Below are 19,527 nucleotides of genomic sequence, written 5' to 3'. Positions count from 1 at the left end.
GCAATTTTTATAGAGAATCAGTTTTTTCAGGTAGAAATTCATATTCCTCATGGGATTATCGGAATGAGTTTTAGAGTTTTGAAGCTACCAAGTGCTGATGATGACATTTCTAATTTCCATAGAAAGTGGGCTTAACAAGTCAAAAAGCTCAAAGTTAAAAACTTATTTTTTTAATTTAAAACTATTTGTAAAGTAGGTTTTTTGTAAGTAGGTTTTCACATTTACTTTTTGACCATGATGATAAATCCTCAGTATTGATACTTAGTAAAATAGTTTTGAATGTGAGATTTATTTTGTCTACATGGGCACTGCACTCACAATGGAGGTGGACGTAGAAATGCGATGATTAGTAGATTGAATCAGTAATAATTTTGATAATCATTTGTGAGACATTCTGAAAGATTTTTTTCTCTCCATTATCATTAGCTTATCACATGTAACTATACTCTGGTGTCTTCCTTACATGATTGTAAACTGCATATCTTTGAGTTTTAGACTGTTGGTCACACACATACACACACAAAAAACATTTCACAAGGTCTTTTTCACTATTTTTAGACATTTTATTGACCACATGATTAATTGACTCAACAGGAAAATAATTGTGAGATTAGTTGATAATGAAAATAATTGCTAATTGCAGCTCTAATTACATGTTTTGGAGCCTAGGCAGCACACAGTGGATAGGGTGAACGTCTGCCCTTGTTAGCAGCTGTCATCTCGTCTCTATTTAGATAGCGTTGTCTAGATAGAATATGTTTTTCCACCTGAATGTTACATCCACAAAGTATCTTACATTTGTGCAACTAAAATTCTTCAGTTCTCCAAAACAGGAAACCTTTTAAATTGCAGTAGTTTTTTTCAGTTCTCAGTTTTTCACTTGGTTATGAAACATTGTGAGATGTATACGCTGTTTGAATAAGCCTAACATTTGCAGAGCATACCATAATTAAATGTGACTCATACTGTATTCAGATTTAATAAAGTCACAATTTGGTAAAAATTACAAAAGGAAATTAGATGGTGTTCATTTGTCTTTGCCCTTTGCAGAACATCTAATATCCCTCTCTCATTTATCATATCTGTAAAGAGATTAGAGCCTATGCTGAATAAAGTTTTCCGTCATGAGACTGATATCTCCAACTGACCCCCGGACATCACCCAGCTACTCCCAGCAGACCAGATAGTGGTGAACTGGAGGAGAGAAAGACTTCAGCTCAGAGAATGAGTTTTCTTACCTGAGAGTAGATTTCATCTTGAAATACCTTTTTGAGCTGAGATTGAATTTGGATAGAGACCTGAAAAGTAGTTTGAAGTCTTTTCATGGAGCTCCAACCTAATCACAGCAGGTGAGATTAAGGTTTAGCGTATGGGCAGAATACTAAACAGCCAAAAGAATGGACTTCCTTCAGAATGTAAATAGTGAAGTGAATAGTTTTTCGGGTCAGTGTGCTATAAATTCAGTCTTTGATATGCATTTTAGTGCTTATTTTGTCTCTCTTGCACTGAGGTACTTTCCTGCTGCAGTATCCTCACAAGAATATTACTTTAAAATTGAGACACCAAGAAGTCAAATGCTCTATCTGGGAAAAAAAATCTTGAGTGCTGCCTATGGACCTCATGTAGCAAAAGGAAAAAAATAATTGATGGTTTTATCAGTTCAGTGTGCAGTGTTTTGTTTTATGCTGTTGTATGTTGGGGTAATAGCATTACGGCTGGTGGTAGTGACAGGATTAACAAGTTTATTAAGCTTCTAATTCTTTTGAGAGATTTTTGGAGGAAAGACCCAGAAGGAGAGTTCAGCCCATAACTGAATTTGAAGGTCAACTCTTGTTTGGTGTGTTTTACGTCTAAAATGTGTGTTTAGTGACTGGTAAAGGATTCTGAGATGCTCCATGGGGGTTGGAGCCTATCCCAGCTCTATTCGAGACCTACCTGTAAATTCTTTTCAAATTATCATTAACATTTTCTGATTTCAGTTTTCAGATTTCCTGGGTAATAAGCTATTCCATAGCAAGCTCCTGGTTTGGTTGAAGCTTATTAAGAAATATTATCTGTGTCACGTTCTCAGGCTTATTGTTAGTGTATGAGTAGTGTGTTGATTGTCACCTGTGGCTGTCGTGTGGCCCTGAGGCTGCCTACACATGATAAGCATCCCAGTTTTTTTTCCTCATCATCATGAGTTATCTGCTGTATATTCAAGAAATTTTAAATTAATTCCAAAGAGAAACCAATACACATGTATTTTTGAATTAAGCTAGTGTCTTATCTTTGCAAGGATAGATATGCTTCAGCCATATGTAGGTTCCTATAAAAGTTGTACAGCAGCAAGGGCCTTGTAGAGCAGCTGCAGCAAAGTTTGCCATCATCACACTCGTCAAACAAAAGCAGTTGCTCATGTGTAGCGGGCCAACGTCTCAATCCCAGACAGTGTGTTGACTATCTGCAGCCAAAGGCTCAAGTATGATGATAAAACTTTTTATCCTGTCCTGACTCACCTTCCTCTCGGGCAGGTTCAGTCATCAGTAACAGTCCTTGATTATATGTAAATGTACTCCTCTTGACGTTGGACCCTGACCCATGATGAGTCAGAGTCTTGCTTTTCTTGTCGAAGCAGGTTTGTCATGGTCTGGCCAGAAAAAAAGTAACTCCTTCCTATCAGCATGTCTCATTAGCTGAGCGCTGTCAGTCTGCAGGTTCCTTGTTGCTCGCTGACCTCACACCTCTGTCAGCTGTCGAATCTCCAGCTGTTGGAGATGGAAAAGCAAGACCCCTGCTCTCTGTCAGCTTTGTCTCGGTTCATGTGGGTTTTAACAAAGTAAAAATCAAGCTCTGGTACTTGTCTGAATCTTAGCTTCATATCTGAATTAGTCTGTGGTGATTCCACTCCTATTGAATCAGCTCAAATACAAATTAAGACATACTTCACAATATTGCTATAAGCTTTTGGTAGATAAAGGCTGAGCTACTAAAATAGAATCTGCCTTATTGGCCTGTAAACCTGCTGTATTTTATTTGCTTAACAGAAACAATGTGGGATCTTTTGGCATAGACAGTTAATGTCTTACAACTTGACTGCATGTTATGCTTAATTTATGAAATACACTGCAGTACAAGCATCATCAGCCGGCACCTGTGGCCTTGGTAATACACCCATCCTCCATTGGTAAGTTCAAGAACAAGCTGCACTTAATCACCTGCATCATCTCTCTCTCTCTCTCTCTCTCTCTCTCTCTCTCTCTCTCTCTCTCTCTCTCTCTCTCTCTCTCTCTCTCTCTCTGCTGCACCCACTCACAGAGGGAAACATGTTGACTGTTGTGTAAGGGCTTGTGCTGCTTGGAAGAACACACAACATGGACTCAATGACTAATGTTTGTTTACCTCAGTTGCTTTGAGATTTTTTAGTTTTCTTCAAAGTCTCCAAGACATTATGCAACATCTGATGATGCATGGCACATCCATACAGTAAAGGTCGGACTCACTGGAGAGAGAGAGAGAGAGCACGGCTGAATATGTGGCAGTATGGGAGTGTAGCAGTTAGCTTTATTTGTTCTGCTTGTCTGCTCTCCTCCTGCCTTGCAGGCTCAGAGTTGATGTACTTGAGGAAAGGAACATGCATCCTGTGGGTCAGCTTAACAGGTGTTTTTTTTTTTTTTTTTTCAGATGTTCTTCTCTGCCTTCAGTCTGCTATCCTCCCTTTTACAATGTCATGTCATGACACCCTTGCCCCCCATCCCTCTAAACAATAAACCCCTCTAAGATAACTGGCATAGCTTCTGCAGTAACAACACAAAATTCACATCCAGTTTTCTATTTCTTCTTCTCTATTCTTTTTTTCAAGGTAATTAATTTTTAATAATTAATGTGCTCTGCTTATTTTTAAGTCTCATTTCTACAACCTCATCATTTGTTTTAAGACACACAAACTACAATGATACAGTAGCTATTTTTCCATCTTACACAGCTGTGGGCATCTCCCATGGCAGCAGTTGGCTGACTGAAATCCGAGAGCTGACATTACTAGCAGATACACACTACCACCCTCTGTGGTGCCTTACAGACTGGAAACCTCACCCTTTATATCCTATGAATATGTTTTTCACCTTTTTTCTATGGGCTTAAATGGCTGATTGTCTGTCCTTTGACAGAATGTAACATTTTGGAGGACATGGTGTACTCGATTGAAAAGTATCTGCAGCTGTTTTAATAATTGATTAAGCTGTCAAACATTCCCTAGCTCCAGCTTCTCAACTGTAATGATTTGCTACTTTTCTTTGTCTTATGGGATCGTTTTTTTTTATTTCTTCTTGAACTTAAGAACTTAAGATAATTGTAATGGGCATATTTAGATTATTTTCTGCCATTTTCTACACCAAATGATTGATTTTTCTTTGAGAAAATAATCCCCAGTTTAATCATCAGCTCCAGCCTTAACCCTTAATATAAATGTGTCTTACTATTTTGTGATCCTATAAAACATTCAAAGTTTTAACCCAATGAAATGACTGGACCTCTGCTCCCTGCCTGCTCACCTTTATTTAAACCCTCGCCTCTCTTTGACACTGTCAGCCACTGCATTGTCTTGCTCAGGACAGATTTAGTCCTCTCCCTCTGTAGCTCAGACAGCACAGATCCAGCATCATGCTATTGGAGCCCAGAGAACGGCTGCCTCCTGGTTGTTGCCTCTTCACACTGACTGACTGTCTACTGTCTGTATGAATGTGACTGGATGTGTCTGAGTATGTGGGCTGTGCTCGACACTGCTGTGCATTTGTGGTTTTTGGTTTATCTTTTCTCTCCTGGAGACAGGCCGGTAATGTGTCTAACTGGCAGCGGTCTAGCTTAAGCACAGACATGCTCTGGCCATAGTCCCATCCTTCCATCACAATAACTAACAATTGTATTTTTTCATTGCTTTGACATTGCACATATTATTATTCATTTCATTATTCTGTCCCACCAACCTTTGCACCCTCATCTGTCCTTGTGGGAGATCACATATTTTTCTTGCACAGTTTACATGTGTAGCTGTGAGCATTTAAAAAAATATAGATTTTCTATATTTTTCCACCTTGCGTAAACACTTGATTTAAAACCCGCATCGACAAGGCTAGTTTACATGGTCATTATCTACATATTATCCTCCATTTATTTCCTCAATTGTTAATAGTTAATTATTTTTTTCCAAACCAAAATTCATTGGTTCTATCTTCTTAGAATTTTGTGAATATTTTCTGGTTTCCTGGTCCATTTGATGAATTGAATATCTTTGGGTTTTGGACTCTTGGTAAGACAAAACAAAACATTTTTGCTGTTTTCTGATAGTTTGCCATGAACTAATCAACCAGAAAAATAATCCATAGATAATATAATAGTATAGTAGATTACATTTTAATAAGAACTATGAAAATAATCATTGGTTGCAGCCCTAACTACTTGGGATGAGAAAGGCTGTGTCATGAGTGAAGTGTTGTAGTACTGGGGTGTGTTTTCATTTAACCTGCTTCACATCCATTCAGCCTTTGACTAATAGGCTATTGATATGCACCCACTCATGCCAATGATAAGTAATTTGAAACTGAACTTGAGATTATGCCATTAAAATTGACCTGTTGCATATTGAAGCTCCCCAGAGTCTCACAGCCTCAGCTCAAATTATGAATATCAGTGCAATGATTTCTTGATTTCTCTAGTCATCATCAGTTTCATGGTAGGGAAATGTAGCTAATTCCAGTCACTAATCAAGACACCTGTCCAGTTCGCCACAGATTCTCGTTATACCACAGTTCAATTTCACGCTGTGCCTTGTTATTTATCATCATCCTGGCCTGTTCTAGTCTCATGCTATCGCTTATTGGTTTAATCCTCCAAGAGTTAATGTCTCTGTTCATCTTTTCCCTGTCACTGCAAATGAATGTGCAGAATTTAATCTTGATTGCAGCTGTTACAAAATGACCAGGATCCATCAAAAGACAGTTCCTCCAAGACGTTTAACTTCTCCAGACTGTGTAACCTTGTTTGACTCCGGGCCAGCCAGTGGTTAAGCAGCCCTGCTTGCACACTCTGATGTGGGCTTTTCGTTTAATAGGCAACTGCAAACTGGCTTCAGAGGGCCATTCACATTAGGCTTGAAAGGAGCCTCCAGCAACAGCCCCATGGTCTGACTGGAATATCAATCCATCCTCTCCGCCTTTGATTCAGCCCCCGCACCTAAACCTGCTCAGAGCAATGAGGATAAGCAGACAGCAGAAGAATACAAAAGCCTCAAGATGGGAAAGTGCATAATATCAGTCCAGGTGTGCTGGGGGGAAAAGCTTGTGATACTACACAGAAAATGAGCCACGGCATTGCTTTGTTAATGAGAGCATGTCGCAGTGTGCTGCTTGCATACAATCTGCATAGAGTCAGACTATAAGGTGAAGAAATATTTTAAGTACACAATGCCAGTTATTCAAATGGAAGGAGCATAACAGTACTGAGTTTCTTTTCCAAGCTTGAAATACTACATCATAGACAACCAAGCAATCTCACCTCAAGCTCTATTTTGAGCTTTTGAGTTTTTCTGGGCACTTCAAAGATTTTCTATCTATGTTGACTTAAAGGTGCTGTATGTATTTTTTTTTTTTTTTTATTTATTTTTTTTTTTTGCTATCACTACATAGCCAGTATTGGCATTAACAACTGTTTACTTAAAAGTCTAGAAAAAACATTCAGCAACAAGTTCATTACTTTACTTGCCAAGAGGAGTCTCCAGTGGTGGAGAGCAACTCCATTAATAATTCTTGCCTCTAGTTCTGTCACTTCTTTTCTTCTACTGAAGTTAGCATGCTAACCAGCTTGCCCCAGTCTATCTCTTAATATCACTTTACATTGCTGAGTCACTCCGAGCCTCCAGTTTGCCCTCAGTCCAACGATGAGAAGAAAAAACTTACATTTAGCACCTTTTAAAAGTTGTGGTTATGAGTTCATTCCTAACCTTTGGAGTAGCAGTTGCTATCTCACCTCAGTGTCCATTAAGCAGCTGTTTTGGAACTTTCAGTCATATCATATGATCTAATCTTGATTTATATAGTTATAATTCAATAATGATCTTCAGGCAAGATTGCTTTATTAATGACAGTTTCAAGGTCAAGAATGAACTTTGAACCTTTGGCCATTTTCCAGTTTTTAACTGTCACACAGCATTATGTACCTCTTCATCACACAAATCACTTACTCCTTTTAGAAACCTATTTCTCAGGCCTTTACTCTATATTTACTGCACGCCAATTACTCAGTTCTCTCTCATATTCTAATTGTAAAAATAATTAAAATTAGGTGTTAATAATAACAGGTGTGTGTTTTATCATTTTATTTTCAGGCTGATAGAATTAGCATTCAGTTACAGAAATGGATTCTTTACTCATGCAGTATTGTGCATTGCTGTATTTTCATTTCTTACACCTGTTGTTGTGGTGGTGACATTCATCCATTTGGTTTTGTTGTACATAGTTCAGTGAAGAGTTAAAGTATCCAAAGTACACCAAAGCTGTTTCCTGGTTTGGTGTTATCATGGTTTAGCCTCATGGATTTCACCTTGAGTAGTAATGAGGAGGAAACATATTCTGCATTACACTCACTTCTGCTTACTTTGTATTCCAGTTGAGCGATTGTTGCAGCCCATACAGTCCATTATTCTAAACCACACCAGGGGATGGTCCCTCAAAGTCAAGGTCAAGTTCAAAACTGGGGGAAGGATGTGGTGGCAAAACATAACAACATTGTCTGAAATTTTCCCTTAATCTGTGGAAACAGAAATGCAGTTAAAAAAATAAAATTAAATTAATTTTAAAAAAGCCATCAACAACAGTAGGGAAAGGTAAAGACAAAAGACAAACTGCCTTCTAAAACAGAAAAAACATAATTATTCTTACCACAGTTATTGTAGAAATCAAGATCAACACAAAGCCCTCAAAGCACTTGTTGTAGGCCGTGTCAGTTTTTCACTCTAATTTAATTAATTAGTGCAGCCGAGTCAGCCTGGCTTTGCCACTGTTATTGGGATGCCTATATTTACAGCAATATAAAGAGAAACTAAAATTCTGTACCTTCACCACAAAATAATTGAAACAGCAGCGGCTTTGAATATACTTGACTGATTTGCTTGTTTGTCTCAGCTGACAGGTTATGTTTGCACATTTGTTTCTTTGTGATGCATTCACTGTCAGGAAATTTTCCAGTCATGCATCAAGTCATCAAATCTATGGGTTATTTCCTAGCTCTGTGATCCTGGCAAGAGCTGAAACAAGCAATCAAACAATTTTGATAACAGATAAACTGTTAGGATCATTTTTTTGAGTAAAAATGCCAATTATTCTGTCCAGCTCTTCATATGTAAAAACTGGTTGATTTTCTATGTTTCCTATCACTATAAACTCAATATTTTTGGATTTTGAAGTCTTTTGAAGATCTGGGAAATCATGATGGGCATGTTTCACTATTATTTTGATAATTTCTAGGCCAAACAGATAGGCAGTTAATAAGAATTTAAAAAAGAATAGTTAGATTTGCTTTGTTTTTTAATTTTGTTTTTTTTTTAGTTATGAATGAAAGGGTTTTTTTCCTCATCGTTCTCACATTACAAAACTATGAATCTGTGGGTCAGGTGCATGGTTTTATTATATGCTGCTTTTATGACATCTTACTTGCACATCTTTATTTTACTGTTTCTCATTTATAATTCATTACAGTAAAATTAAGAGAGGACTTGAACTGATGGCAAGTGATTTTTCTGTCTGATTGCCTAATAAAAATTTGCCTTTCATACTACAATACATGACAGAGAAGGTGAACAACATTCTTCATGCCATTTCAGTGCTATCAGGCTGTTATCAAGTCAGGTATCATTCATCATTGTGTCCTTCTGTGAAATGAGACCAAATTTGAAACACTGGAAAGGAAAATGGTCTGACTTCCATCACCCTGACATTCACTCTCTCGAGGGGAAAGACATTGTTTAGCATGTTAGCGGTTGATTTGTGTCCCAGAGCGCTTCTGTTGTCCCGTCTCTGCCCTGGAGTCTCCAATGAAAGCCTGATCTCTTAATGGGGCTTTGCTGTTCACCTCCGCCCACACAACCCCGCTGTACCAGGCACAGCTTTGTGTTTTTCTTCCTAAAGAGGTTTACCATGAAAGCAGGGTCGCTGCCCCCTCTCTGCATCATCGCTCCAAGGAACTTCCTTACTGTAGGAGGATGTGTGAGTGGAAGTCTTCTTTCTGCTCATCTCTCCCTCCAAGGTTCACTGTGCTCGACGAAGGTGGTGGGTGGGTGTGCTAAGATGGCAAGAGAACTGAAATGGAACTCCCAGATCTTACCGCCTACATGCCGTTCCCTCATAAAGGCAGCAGTTCTTTTTAGTCTGGCTATCTGCCTTCTCCTATGTCAGCATGATTGTCAAGCTTTGTGTTGATCTGCTGTGACTCATTCATCATTCTGGAGAGCACTGATGTTGCTCTGCTTTCTTTTCATATACAGCAGAGAGCAAACACTTTTCTTTTGCTTTATATAAATGTATGCAGCGTTCCTCTGAGGGCCAGTGACTTGACTTACTTACCCAGGAACGCAGCGGCTAAAAAATAGTGATGTTTAGCATGAAAGTATTTTGTGGAAATGTGAAATCATCCAGTGGTATAAATATAGCAGACACAGGGTATTTTACCATATTAAAGTCTGTGCTCTGTAGCTTGTGAGCTCTGGTCTGCAAGGGTTTCACCAAACCCAGTACAGCTTCTGTTTGCTGTAGAGAGCCAAAGTGAAACCAAACCCTTCCAAGTTCTGTTCGGGAAATTGCAAAACCCATTCAAAATTCCACTGGCATTTGTACACATCTCTACAACATAGTCTTTCTCAGTATGTTGTATGAATGTGTCTAGATGAGTAAAAAAAATTACTACAATTTAATATAGTGTTTTCATTATTTCTGTTTTTAGCAGCATGTAATGAAGACCATTTCCCACAAGCTCTAAGCCACCACAGGAGACGGGCCCATATGTGGACATTTTCTTGGGAGCTGTAGTTTTTTTTGAATGTGATTCTGAATGAGAGATTGCACTGAGTTACAGAAGGTGGTTGAACAAAGACAAGCCAGGATGTGACAACAGGACTTTTGCTCTCTGTTGACTTCACCTCATAGTTTAGACGTGTTTGTTCAACTCAGTGTCTTTGTATCAGCTCACTTCAAAGAGAATTTTTGTGAAAGACTAAATGTGTCATCATAGGTGGTTATCTGCAGAGCAGCTGAGGCAGACCAATTTGTTCTAATGCTGAACAAAATAGATGGCTCACTGGCATCTTTCACAGGAGAGACTCTGTCTCTTGTAAGTGCTGCTGTCTGTGACATGGTTTGCCAGCCTTGCATTGAGTACAAATGTAGTTATGTTATATTACACGCTTTCTTGTATTTATGATTGAGGTTATAATTTGGTTTGTCTCCAGGCAGCACCAGGACAGATGATGACAATCTGTCATCTCCTGCATAGTGAATGTGTCTTGGCTCTGATGATTGTTGACAGTCTTCATATCTGCTGAACACTTTGCTATCTCCTAGTCAACAGGCACTTACTATGTCCATGCCTGCTGATTGAAATTTCAGAGCTAGACAATGATTGCAGGGATGTGGGCATTGTTAATTAAAATTTAATCATTTCATTTTATTGTCTCTATCATTCAGACTGGAGACGATACAATATGTTGTAAAGGACCACTCTTAAGTGCAGTGTTGTTGTTCCACCTTTCACTGCCTCCCTTCGTGGCTAAAATGCATTGCTCTGTGCTTTAGTTCATCTTGATGGGTTCTATATGACACCTGATATCCACTGCAGTGCACTAATGCATTTGCTCTCTATTTTATTGACCATTTCCTGCTTGCCTAAATATATTCACCCCCTGCATGAACATACAGAATAGCAAAGTTTTCACATGAAGGATTTTAAAAAAATACCTCCTCTGACATAACCACACAAAATAATGATGAAGCTTCTGTGACTACCAGTGAGTCATCCTCATTTTCTGCAAATCACTCCAGAGTCTGACAAAAATATCCTTTTTAAAAAAAAAAATAAATAACCGTTCCTATTTAAGATATTTCTATAAATTCTCATCGACTTATATTAATTTTGTTTCATTTTTGAAAATTGCAAGTCAGCACCGCCTCTGACCTTTGCAGTCGTCCAGGGATGATGACGTCATCATTGCAGTGGACCATTTTCTCAGACAGTACTGACTTGCAGAAATGCTACCAACATTATTAACTTCAGAGTTTTTGCATAATCACTCAGTTGAACTACTGCGTGTTACAAGAGCTGTTTAACTCATCTCCTTCTACCTTAGGCTAGGAACATACCAATAACCCCTAAAAATGAGTAAAATCCTTTTTTTTCTCCTTATTCCTTATTTTAATTGATGATTGTCAGTACTTCTGTAGTCTCTGTAAATGTCTACCCTTACTTAAGATCTTACATCAGATTCTGCTCTGTGTAGTTATGTGCAATCATATATTAGATTTAGTATTTATTATTGCACTACAGCCAAACACTTTCCAAGGCATATGATGCATTTTAGATTGATTTCCTGCCTTACAAGTAACCGCAACAGCAGGTTTCTCTTCATACCAGTGCAGTATAATCCATCACAAAGAACACAACTTCACATTGAACTTAATGCATGGTTTTATTTTGGTGAAGGTGACATGGTTGAATTACCACACAGTTGCAGTTTCATCTCCTATCTCGTGTTCATTTTTTAAACATTGGTTTCAAGGTTTTGCATTCCAGCTCCTTGCTTTTCAAATATCACTGAAGACGGAGAACTGGGCTCACCTTGGCTGGCATAATTGTCTCTTCTCTGTTTTAACAGACAAAAGCCTCAGAGTCTTCAGATTCATACTTGGCTACACAAAATTATTGACATTGTGCAATTTGGCCTCTCTGCTTTGGCAGTGTTTGGACTCAAAGCCCAACCTATCTATTTGCAATGTTCAGCCTGATTCTCTTTCATATATTTTTTATTGAAGGTCTATTAATGTTCACATAGTTGGTACAACTATTGGCTTCTTTTTTCCATTATGAAAAGGTCAGCACAAGAGTACAGAGAACATGATGAAACCACAAGAACACAAAGTGAACATGCTGAATTGTACAATAATAATTAGAAAAAGGGCAGAGAGGTTTTTAAGGGGGGTGTTGGGACAGTTGAGCTGTCTCAGTTTTGTCTGAGGGGGGCCACAGTGTCAGCAATCAAGAAATTCTATAATTCTCAGGTTTCTCAATCTGATCCCTTTCAAGATGTGGCTTACCTGACAAATAGTTTAGCCGGTGTTATACTGAAGGTTGTTCTGGTGTTTTTCAGTGTTACAGTAGAATTGTCTTTGCTGTTATACTGTAAATCTATACACCACAGTCTCTGTGGCACTTTTGAAGTGGACAGTGCCTCTGGTGTGCCAAAAATGATCTTTGGTTCTGGCTACACTCCTGTTCCAGCTAGCCTTTAAAAAAACTCTATTACCCTGGTGTTTTTCCAATGCTAACACTCCATAACTCCATAATGACAAAAATCTTTAGAATCAGTGTTGTATTGCACAAGAGTGGTATACCTGGCCACCACAAACAGCTGCTCCAGTGTAATCCAATAACACAATGAAAACAACCAGTCGAGGCAGTGGTATTCTGTCTGGTGGTGATATATAGCAATGTTAAACAAAAAGTATTGTACTCAAATAGAAAGGTCTGTCTCTGTCGATAATGTTGTTAGACACTCTGAGCCTGTCAGTGGCAAAAATGAGCACCTTAATGGACGTGCTATGACTTTGCCTGTTGGATTACACTGCAGGGGTGGTTCTCAGTGGTCAGATACACTGCTCTTGTTCAATTCTGCACCAATTCCAAAGATGTTTGTCCCTATAAATCATTTACACCCAAAAACATTTGAAAGTAAGGTTAAAATAATACTGGAATTATCATGTAATGGCCTCCATGGAGAGTGAGTTTAAACTTTGAAGTTAGGATTGATATTTTGGATTTTTTTGGATTTCAAAATGGACTTCCAACAGATATCTCATTTATTCAGTTCTGAGGTTCTTCTTTGAAGAAGCTGGAAAAAAGTTTTTTTCTGTAATTACTTTAGACTGGCAAAAATTGTAATCACATACAACTCTCCTATTGAACGAATACCCCTCAGTTTCCTTCATAAGGAGGTAGAAGATGATGAGATGAAAAGAAGGAGAGGGCTCTTAAATCGAGGGATCTCTTCATCTGTTTCCATATGCAGTTATTATATGCAGTCTTATTTTAGTGCCTCTGATATCCTTGCTGTGGTTGCTGATGTGCTTCATGATGTAGAAAATGTGCTTTTATTGTACAGTAGTTCTGCCACATCCCCTGGGCATCCCTCTAATATGGTGCCAGAGCTTCCTTTTCCCTGCAACAGCTGTGGCGCTTTATGGTTGATGTTAATGGAAAAGATGAAATCCACTTTTTCCAGTCATCAGGAACTTAATGATTTGTTGCTATTCTCGTCCTCAACCTGGCCTGTCAAGTTACAGATATTGATCTCTCAGTCATGCATTATCAATCAAAGAGATTACTGCTTAGTGTCAGGGCTAGATGGGTGAAAACAAGGTATCAGACCTGTGCTTCTAACTCTGGAGGATTTGTCAGGTGTAAGTCTTGCAGTTATTTTGAAACTCAATGCTTGCCTTACTTTTAGAGGGTTAGGTATTGTTGTCAGACTCTATATCTGTAACTGACTTTATAAATCAGTGCCATTTGATGTGTTCTTCACTAAAGCTTTTTGCTGCCCATCTTGTCATTTATCAGTTTTGCTCGGCTAAAACTCTGACTTTCTTTTTTTTTTTTTTTTTTTTTTCCAGCTACTGGAAGGCAGCTTCATGTCCCAGGTCAGCCATGAAGTAGATGGGCTTATCTTCCAGCCGTGCGGGGTAAGCCTCCATCTTATGCATGACAGTCTGTCATTTTTCAAAGCTGTAGCCCCATTGGCACAGGTTGATTGTCAGACACAGCCTTTTCTGCCGCTGAGCTCCTACATAAGAATTGGACAGCTTGTCACTACCACCCGCTGTTTGTCACTCTCTATATCAGTCCTGCCCTCTGTTATTGTAAAGGAAACCACCCTCCTACATGCATTCACAAAAACACAGCCCTCACTGTGAGATGCAGCACAGTAAACCAGACACATGGCAATTTGTGTTACGACGGAAACGACCTTGGTTGGAATACCGATTTACTTGGTTTTAGTGCAACAGAAAATCACTTTTATCTGTGACAGTAATATTAATCATCTTTTCTCCTCTTGTGATGGACTCAAGGACCCACATTCCACTGTGCAATATAAGAAATATCTTATTGCACTTAATATTTATGCAGGAAAAGGACAGGTAGGGATCTACGGTAGATGTAAGCCCAAGTAATATCAAAGGTATTTGACAGTATTACGTCATCCCCAAATAAGTTTTTCCGTTTTTATCTAAGCATTAATATGTTATGTCAAAGTTTCAACTGATTATGTGAAGTATCTGTATCACAGGTAAATATGTTCACTTGTCTCAGTTAATAAATTAATGTTCTGTATCTTACAATTAAGGCCATTCAGTTATATTTGTAATTAAATCATCAAACAATTCTAAAGTAATAATGATAATAGTCATTATAAAGTTGATTTTTATAGCACTAATTAAAACCAGAGATTACAAAGTGTGGTAAAGGGAGAAGAGCAGAAGTAAAAGAACAGCATACACAAATAATAAGAGAAAAGTGTACCATTTAAGAATTATTCGGCAGCATCCAATTACAGTCTCAAATTCCAAATTATAAAAATGCCAAGTTGAAACTTACTGCAGTCTAAATAAAGTCTAAATAAGCTCTGCACCACGGGATATTGTTCAGAGTTTCTAATTCTTATGTAGACTACAGCTACATTTGTACACCATCGAACTGGGAGGGAGTTTTTCATGATGGCAGCAAGAGCAGCAAAATGTTTTGTGGCTGGACTGAATCCAGCAAATTTGCATGACAAAGAACCGGACAGCCCTCGCCTACATGGGTAATTGGTGTTTAATATATTGTGTCTCAGCACCTGTCTCTCTTTTGTTTTGACCCTGGAAATGTTTAACATCTCTCTCTCAAAATTGAAAGGGGTCTCAACTGTTGCCTCGCTTGGTGCAGTTCAAGCATATCGCTGCTCTGGCCTCAGCCCCATCAACAGCAGACATCAGGTGTTTTGACACTGGCTCTGACTAGTCTGGTTGGGGTGTGGCTTTAAATGCAAAGTGGATTTTAATTTGTAGAGACAGGAAAAGTTATATTTGATCCCTTGATGTTTGCCAAGATTGCTAAAACCTTTTAACCAAATACAGCTCCGGTCAGGAGTACAATATGGGAGTTATGTTCCTATTAGCTGTAAGGAATTCATTGGATGGACACACATATATATATATATATATATATATATACATATATCCATCCAATATATATGTCCAATATAAGTTTATCATATATATACACATACACACACACACACACACACACACACACACATACACATATATATATATATGTATGTATGTGTATATATATGATAAACTTATATTGGACATATATATTGGATGGATATAGGTCTGTGTTGCAGCAGTAAAAGCATAGGTACTCCAGCCTGCTAAAGAGACCATTTCACAATGAGTTGGATCAATAAAATGAAGTAACTTTTCTGATGCTCAAACTGTGATTACATAGAACATCAGCCAAACACAAGTTGACAGTTTGCCTATGATGTTGAGGCAAATAGTCAATATTCTACTGTTGAATATATAAGTTAAAAAAAAGACATTGATGTGTTATAGAAAACTCTTTGTGACTCTTGCTGTGTGTTTGCTGTGTGTTTTGAAGAACAAGAAAAAACAGAAAACCTTCCAAAACCTATAAACCTATGAACAGAAAGTGAAAAAAGAGACAGAAAAGCAAAAGAAAGGGATGGAGAAAATGGGGGAAAAGTAATATGCAGGACCATGATTTTGTTACTAAAATACCAGCATAGCATGTCTTTTGACAGATACTAGGAAAAATAACATCATTCAACATCACTGACCTTGCTCTTTACATTTAATGGACTGAATGGAAAGTTACCAGGTGTTACATTAGCATGTGAGATCATTCTTAGTTGTTTTAAAGCAAAGGACTGATTTCAAAGTTGGCCACTGATTCAACCAAATTACATTTTTTGTTTTTCTCTCTCCTGTTGAGCATTTTCAGCTCTTCTCTGTGATTTGTGAAGTAATTATCATACAGTGTATACCTGGTGGCTGTAGCCGTCAGGTAGCAACAGCCCTCAGGAGAGCTGGCAGTGAAATTTGGCATTGGCAGGTTTACACAGCTGTGCTTTATCTCCACCACAACACACGCAGAGACGAGCAGACGTCTCATTGAGGCTGGTTAATTGATGCGTCACTGTCTCCATCAATATATAAACATGAACGTCTTATTTTTGCAGGTGCCACCGCTGTTTTGTTTCTTGTACAATATAATCTTCCCCCTGTCAGTTTTTCATACATTTGGTTGTCAGTTGAATTTGAGACTGTACTTGCATGCTTGTGTGCATGGAGAGAGCGATGCTAATTAGAATTATTTTCCTGCTTCCACAGTTGGTTTCTAATTTATGAAACTGTAGGAAAGTGATCCGGTACCATTGTTTGGGGGAAGAGAAATAATTTATCCAAATAAAAGGGTGTGATCTTTGGTTTCTTTTTTAGCTGCACATTATGCAAGAGATGCTTTTGAGAATATTTTAGGAGACTTTATTGACTTTCCAAATCATATGCAATCCAAGCCAGAAATTGCCTCTGCATTTAGAGCACTAGGGTTGCTGCTTTTAATGCAGTCAGTCATTGATTTAGGGTCATATTGTCCTCTGTAGCCTCAGTGAATCTGATGGATCATGAAAAACTGGGCAGGAGAAAGGTGTTGAAAGCAACTGAGGGCCCTCTGGATGTTAGGATGTATGTGGCATTTATCGAACCGTTGGCACGTCCTAATGCTGCCAAAATGATGATGATGCAAATACTCAGCCATCTGAGGTGAAATTACGAAAGAAAACATTATGAAACACTGTCTGGTTTTACTTTTCTATTACAGAGTCTACATTAAACAGTTAAACAGCTTGTTTATGAGGGTTTGGTTTTATAGCTCAGCCATAGAGAGCGAGAGTCCCAACAGAAACAAAAACAGGATTTTTGTAATAAACCAACAGTAATTACTCAGACTATTTTAGATTTATTCACATGCATCTAACCACACTCTGCTGTTGAGAACAGCAGTGTGACAGTGGCCCAACTACCATCACAACAGGACCTCTTAAATAGAGCAGCAAAAGCAGGTTTAAGCAGTAATAACAATCCTTATCAACCACAGGCCTGGCACTGGCGGGGCACTCAATACAAACAGCATATCACAATGCAAATAGGAATTACTTGTAAATCTAATTGAAAATAGTCTACACTAATGTGTGTTAGACAATCTAAACATGATAAGAGTTGAATTGTCTCTAGATTTTGTGCACAAACAGTGAACATGTGCATCTCAAGCATTTTGCTCCTGTAACCCCACACTCAGTAATAGGAAATCTGACCTAATGTGGAAGGAGAGAATGCGATGGCCTTCACCAAATTAAATTTGTACAGCACAATAGTTAACAGCACTACAATACTTGCGAAGTGTTTCCAAGAGGTTAGTCAATATTAACAAGGACAAATTAAGGATTGAGACTAATATGTGGATGTGGCATTGCTGCTGTCTGGCCTTTTTCCCCAGTTAAACTATTTTTTGTTGTTGTGCACTGTATTTTCTGTGATCTGTTTTGTTTTGCCAGTCACCAATAATTAGCTGTGCATAGTCGTCGCTTCTACAAACCATTCATGTTTTGATGTCGTTCCAGTCACCTTAAATATGAAGAAACAAATTTGTCACTGTGTGGTTTACTGAATTAATTCACTTTTTAAAATGCATTTACTTTTTTGACCTTTAGCCTGTGTCATTGGTTTATTGATTGACACTGTGGCTCTTGTTTGAAACCCCCTTTATATGCCAGCCTATGTAAATAAGCCATTATTTGTGAGGGATGCTGAGCGGTGGGAACATGTTGAGTTGTGGGGGAGTTTTAATGCCACCTCCTAGAGTGAAGATTTGATGCTCTGTATGTGGAAGCACATCCTCCTCAGGGTCATTGTAGAGTTTCATTGTCTTTTTCCTCTTTAATAAGAACTAATATTATATACTTATAACTAGCTATGAAAGGTAAGTTATCAGGGGTATGTGGCAGTTGTTCTAATCCAACCAAGTCAGTTTTCTCACCATACATGGCAGCTGTGCCATCAGTAATAAGCCCCACCAAGTTCTTCCAGGGTAATTTCATTTTACTTACAGACTTCTCCACCTCACTGTAGATGTCCCTGTCCCTTGTCGTCCTGTGCATGGTGGTCACATCCAAGAGCTCCTCACTGACAGACAAGTCTGGCTTTACGCCTCTTAAACAATGACTAGAGAACTGCACGCTTCTTCAGCCATATTTTCCGTTTGTTCCCTGCCTCTGTCTGCCATAGTGTTTCTTGACAAGCTAACACTGAGAAAAGCCTTTCTCTGGTCAGGGCACACCAGCTCACATACATTCAGCATACACTGCTTTAAAAATGCATGTTCTGAGACAATACTATATCGCCCATCTCTGATTGCACGATGAACTGAAAACCAAAAGCACCTTGGATGAGATGTGTAACATTATTTAACAGTCAGTTTTATCTGTGAGGAAAAAGGAGAAAAAGATGTAGTCATACACCCTCTAACAAAGAAAGCACTGTTGTCGGATCTGTCATCAGTATCTATGGATTCCCAACATCTCGTTTGTGGAATCAGTATCAGAAGACAGAAACTAGAATCAATTGCTGTGAAATTCCCTCTAATCGATAACAGAAGACAAAGGATTTATTAATATTTGATTAGATTTCATCTAACAAACTCATTACTTGTATATTAAAGGTCTATTCACAGCAGGTAACAGCAAATGCAACAGTAGGATGAATTTAAATTCTTTTATCACCAACACTACAAGCATATATTAATGTGTGTAGGGCTGCCTCACATTGAAATTGTTTTCCAAAGTCATTGATTTTTGTCGACCTCCACACCAACCAGTGCAATGTTAATCTCTTCTTGTGTGAATGGGATTAGGGTGATCTTGAGGTTAATCTCAGCAGGGTCTTGCTTGCTGTGAATGTCCATTAATATTAGCACAAAGGTTGCCACTGCAGCAGCCCGAAGTTACTGGGTGTGTTATCTCGCCCAACACATGGCGTCCTTGGAATATATTTTTCTTTGTTTAGGGGAACATTGGAAAGATTTTGAATTTATAACAGAACCATTGCCACAGATGGCAGAATTGCTTATGGGAAAGCACTCCAGATGGTGATCTCTGTACAAAGAGTACAAAGA

At 38.4% G+C, this 19,527-nt stretch overlaps 1 protein-coding gene across 2 annotated transcripts in view; it reads left to right on the top strand.

Moving 5' to 3' along the window:
* Positions 1-19,527, top strand: part of rngtt (RNA guanylyltransferase and 5'-phosphatase) — an 80,083-nt gene that overhangs the window by 37,407 nt on the left and 23,149 nt on the right. The window contains exon 12 of one of the 2 annotated variants that reach the window (XM_018661701.2): positions 13,905-13,973. The exons of the other annotated variant lie outside the window; for it this stretch is intronic. Within the exon in view, the coding sequence (XP_018517217.1) occupies positions 13,905-13,973 (69 nt within the window). The remainder of the gene's footprint in view (positions 1-13,904; positions 13,974-19,527) is intronic. 2 annotated transcript variants of the gene reach the window in all.

This window comes from Lates calcarifer, linkage group LG7_1 (assembly GCF_001640805.2).
Source record: "Lates calcarifer isolate ASB-BC8 linkage group LG7_1, TLL_Latcal_v3, whole genome shotgun sequence".
Classification (NCBI taxonomy): Eukaryota; Metazoa; Chordata; class Actinopteri; family Centropomidae; genus Lates; species Lates calcarifer.
The sequence above is the reverse complement of the archived record's forward strand: the minus strand, read 5'-3'. Positions and strand labels throughout refer to the sequence as shown.